This window comes from Mus caroli, chromosome 8, assembly GCF_900094665.2.
Source record: "Mus caroli chromosome 8, CAROLI_EIJ_v1.1, whole genome shotgun sequence".
NCBI lineage: Eukaryota > Metazoa > Chordata > Mammalia > Rodentia > Muridae > Mus > Mus caroli.
Window position 1 is genome coordinate 21978366 of NC_034577.1, and position 4770 is coordinate 21983135.

The 4770-nt window shown below is 36.6% G+C and overlaps 1 protein-coding gene across 1 annotated transcript in view; it reads left to right on the plus strand.

Moving 5' to 3' along the window:
* Window positions 1–4770, plus strand: part of LOC110300178 — a 101507-nt gene that overhangs the window by 42182 nt on the left and 54555 nt on the right. Inside the window, exons 27-29 of the mRNA XM_021170247.1 lie at window positions 210–306; window positions 2018–2091; window positions 3493–3586. Coding sequence (XP_021025906.1) covers window positions 210–306; window positions 2018–2091; window positions 3493–3586 — 265 coding nt within the window. The remainder of the gene's footprint in view (window positions 1–209; window positions 307–2017; window positions 2092–3492; window positions 3587–4770) is intronic.

Below are 4770 nucleotides of genomic sequence, written 5' to 3' on the forward strand. Positions count from 1 at the left end.
ATCTATCTATCTATCTATCTATCTATCTATCTATCTATCTATCTATCTATGTATCATCTATCTGCCATTTATATGTTTATATATCCATACTTGTCTTGAAGGGCATGCTTACTTGGTTTATATCTAGTTGCTTTAAGAAAGGAAATTGTGATGTTCCTGGCGAGTAGTTAGGAAATCTCTGTGCAACTCCTTACTGATCCTAATTTTAGCAGGCTATATTTGAGAGACTTCAACTGAAACGGAATACTCGAGTGTCAATAGATCCCCCCAAAAGTGTAAGAAATACAAGAGCTGCTGAAGACAGAGGTAAGAACTCTATTAATGGTCATAGCAAGGGATGCCTGTTAAAACAGGAAGATGGAGCTGTTCTCTTCACCAAAGACAATTGCCCAGTGAATATTCATGAAATAAAAACTAGTCTTTTTTTACATTTCAAATGTAATTAAAACCTTGTGTCTTTTTCAAGTCTCTGACAGAGGTTACATCATTGAACTTTTCCTTGAGAAAGTTGATATGTGATTGGAAATATTAATATCTTTATTCAATATGAGAAATATTAGGAAATGGAAGAATGTTTAAAGAGAAGGAACAAAGACTAAAATAGACAAAGTTGCAGGGATTAAATGAAAGGAGTCAGGCAGGTGTGTATAGGGGAGAGTATGCAAATAAATTCTTTATAAAATTGAAGGGGAGCTGTATTAGAAAGCTAGGGAGAGATATTGTAATATAATACAGGAGCATCAGAGTGTTAGAGATTAAGTTAGAAGCCACCAGGCATCCTGGAAGCCTCAGTTCCAGAAAGACATTGGGGCTGGAAAACTGGGTCTTGCACATTTAGGTGTTCTTCACAGTAGATAAACAGAAGCAGCTCTGGCCAGTCAAACATGTAAGTTAATGCCATATGGTTCTGCGCCTCCATTCAAGCATTCTGTGCTCTACAACAATCCTGCCAGTCCCCTGACATACACACTTCTGTTCTTTCTTTCTCTCTAGCTTCATAAATTTAGCATTTATAATTCATCTCAGGCAATACCTGTGTTTGGTCAACATTGTCTCATTTCTCTACATTCCCCAAATCCCAGAGCATAAGCCTAGTAAAAACTCAAGAAATGATCATTGAGTAGAGTATGACGATTGTCATCATGAGGCCATGATCAAAGGAATTAAGTCTGAAGGAATAATCAACAACTCCAACAAAAATGAAAATTTTGAAAACTGGGCAAACCTCTTTTTTTATTGAATATTTTCTTTATTTACATTTCAAATGTTATCCCCCTTTCTAGTCCCTCCCAGAAACCCACTATCCTATCCCTCCTCCCCCTGCTTCTATGAGAGTGTTCTCCCACCCACCTAACCACTCCCACCTCCCCAACCTTGCATTTCCCCTACAATAGGGCATTAAGCCTTTACAGGACCGAGGGCCTCTCTTTCCATTGATACTGGGCAAACCTCCTAAGGGAGTTAAATGCATACATATTAACCTGGATGACGAGAACTATTATTTAGAAAAATGGCAGATTTTGTGCTGAGTTTTATTTGGAGGAAGAAGTTGCTCAAAAAGTAGAGCAAAAGTATGTCAGACAGGAGGGAGATAAGAAGTGTAAGAAGATGTAATTTAACAAAGAAAATGCATAGAAACATATTTCTCTCCCCAGATAGAGAATGTGCGGTGTGGTTGTGTGAGATTTCATGTACCTACCAATTCTACTTCCGGTGTTGTGTTAGTTTCTGTTTACTGGAACCTTTTGTGTGTGCATCTTCAACACATGCTTAACTTCAACATTGTACCTCCTCCTATGTGTGTATTTGGCATATGCCTCTATAGATAACTGTATAAATTTCTCAAGCCAGTAAATATGTAGCTGAATTTTAAGCTGAAATGAGCATCTAATTGTTAAATTAAAAATCCAATTCTTCATTACTTATCTTTTCAACATCGGCAACACCAGTTAAGTAGGCAGATGGTAATGGTTACTGTCCTCAGGTCTGATTTTAACTACACATATGTATCTTTCAGGAGCCACAACAGTACAACCAAGGCCACAGGAGGACCAGACAGGATGGCATGCCATTGACAAGAAGCCGCAAAAGGTACTCAGAACTTTATATTTTCATATTTAGAGTCTTCTCAGTGATGAATATTTAACCCAGGGTGAGTGAGATACAAGTCACGTAGTGCTGGGGAATAAAGAGATTATTATCTAATGGTTAAATTTAGAGACTTGTCAACTGTGCCATGCATAACATTTTTAATATCTACAGGAACTAACGTCTCCTAAGTCCTATTCTTGGATTTCTTTCACAACCTTTTCTTATTCCTGGAGTTCCATTTCCATAACACCCTACGTAGTACAGAAATAGACCAAATTTGAACTGATGACTAATTAGTTTAAAGTAGGAACTGTAGAAGAAGTAAACTTTCCAAACCCAATTAATGCTCTGATGTTCATTTCCAATGACTGAAAATTCACCCAAGAACAACAGTATAGTAAAGGGTAAGGCTTTATTTTTCTTTGGCCTTCATGGTCACAGGTATGCATGAGAATATAGATGTACACTGGACCCCACCAAAAATAAATAGAATGTTATCTTCTAGACGGGCCCCTCTGGTGTTATGTTCCATAGTAATAACTTTTAATTTCATTGTTAATTCAGTAATGGACATCAACAAATATAACAAAATATTATACACCAACTTTGCTTGGTGTTAGAATACATTGGGATAGGCATTCCCAATTATTGGGATAGGCTGAAATTAACAGGATGGATTCTGGAAAGGCTGGCATACACCTATGTCTTAGTCTTATACTTAGGAAGCTGAAACTGAAGGATCATCTCAAAAAATAAAAATAAGAAGGCATGAAGAATGGAGTTAGAGCTACAGCTGACCCATCAAATACCTTCTGGTGCTTAAGAAAATAACATTATACTTGTATTATTATGCAATAAAATATATAAAAGAAAGAAAAAGTAGCCCTAACAAAGACAAGCAAATGGGAGATCATCAGCAATGTCACCAGTGATAACTGTGTGAGCATACATAGATATGTTCAAATTACGTGATTTCTTATGATTATTGCAAACACTAGTTTGCACAGCAAAAGAATAAGATTTGTATGTGTAGTATGTACATGCCTGCCTACACATATATGTATATTCAAATCTCATGAGTTTTGTGATTGTTGCAAACACTAAGTAGGCATTTTGAAGTTAACTTCTTGTTTAAGGATGCAGTACAGATTCTCTGTCTCTGATGAGACCTCCTCTGGACTTCTGTGGTCAGTTACCATAGGAAGGAAAGTACAGACCTTATGGAGAGAACATCAATAAGGATCTTGTCACATTTTTTATTTCTTTGTTTACTTATTTTGTCGTTCTGTACATCCATCCTTTGTTTACATCTAGTTGCTTTTTTATATGAAGTCTAGCTAAATGCTAGGAAAATTGTTAGGAAACTTTTGTGCAGCTCCTTATGAATATTCGTTTTAACAGCCCGTCTTTGTGCGAGTTCAACGGAGATGGAGAGCTCGAACGTCCATGGAACCTGAAAAAAGTGGAGAAGATACAGGAGCTGCTCAAGAGAAAGGTGAGAACGTTATTAATAAGAAGTAATGTGGAAGAATTCTTATTAATACAGGAAGATATAGGACCCTTTTGCTTAGCATGGTCATTCTACTTAAGAGTAAACTAGCAAATGACATTAATCTTTATTTCTTCCTAACCTTCCAAAAGAAGTTACATTGCAAGTGTTGGTAAGAAAGCTAAAGTAGATTTAAAATCATCAGAGTTTTTGTCTAAAATGAGAAGTTTTAGGAAATGGAAGAGTATTTAGGAGGAGAGAACAAAGATTTAAATGGGAAGAGTTACAGGTAGCGGGAAATGAGGTCATTGTACACAGGTGGGTGTCTCATTACAAAATGAAAAGAGTTGTATTAGAAATATAGGAAAAATAAGACAGAAGCATCAAAGAGACTCTATTTTGAGACTAAGAGTACTTGGAACTAAGAGTGGAATGCAATCTCTACAGGATCAGGGCTGTTCTTTACTTAGAACAACCAAAGTCTCTGTGGAAGGGGAGAGTGCGCACATGTGGTACAGGCTGCTTGGGGTTTTGCAGGCAGAAAAGGGTTGGAACGGGAGATCCCTGTTCATGTCTGTTCATGTCTGTCCTCACGCACTCTCAAAGTGTTAGGCAACAATAGAGGCTTGAGTGCTGATCTGATCAGAAAATTCATAACATCTTAAAAATCCCGTTAGGCAAGTCAATATTCCTGTCTGAGTTTCTCAGCCTACCTGAGACTTTTTGGTCATTAAATCTTGAGCCAGGCTGCAGGGGGTTATTTGGAAAGAATAAACAGGAAGGACATCAGGGAATTAGAAATTTTATGGATGTATGTGTGCAGAAGTTCTAGTCAGGGGTGGAGAAAGAGGAATACACAAGAAAGAGGCTAAAACAATGGTAAGGGGGTCTGAAAAAAGGCATAAGGATTCATACTGTTGGCTGTTTGCTTGAAAAGAAAAACATGTACATCTGTGTAAAAACATATATAGATGTATATTATGTAACTATAAATTCATTTCACACTATCTACTCGAAAAGAAAAACATGTGCCTGTGTGTGTGTGTGTATATATATATATATATATATATATATATATATATATATTGCATATATATATATTTCATAAAATTATACACATATATTTTCATCTGGGCTGACAATGCTATCTGCAAGAGTCAAAAACTTCCTGACAAACCCGTCAAAATCAG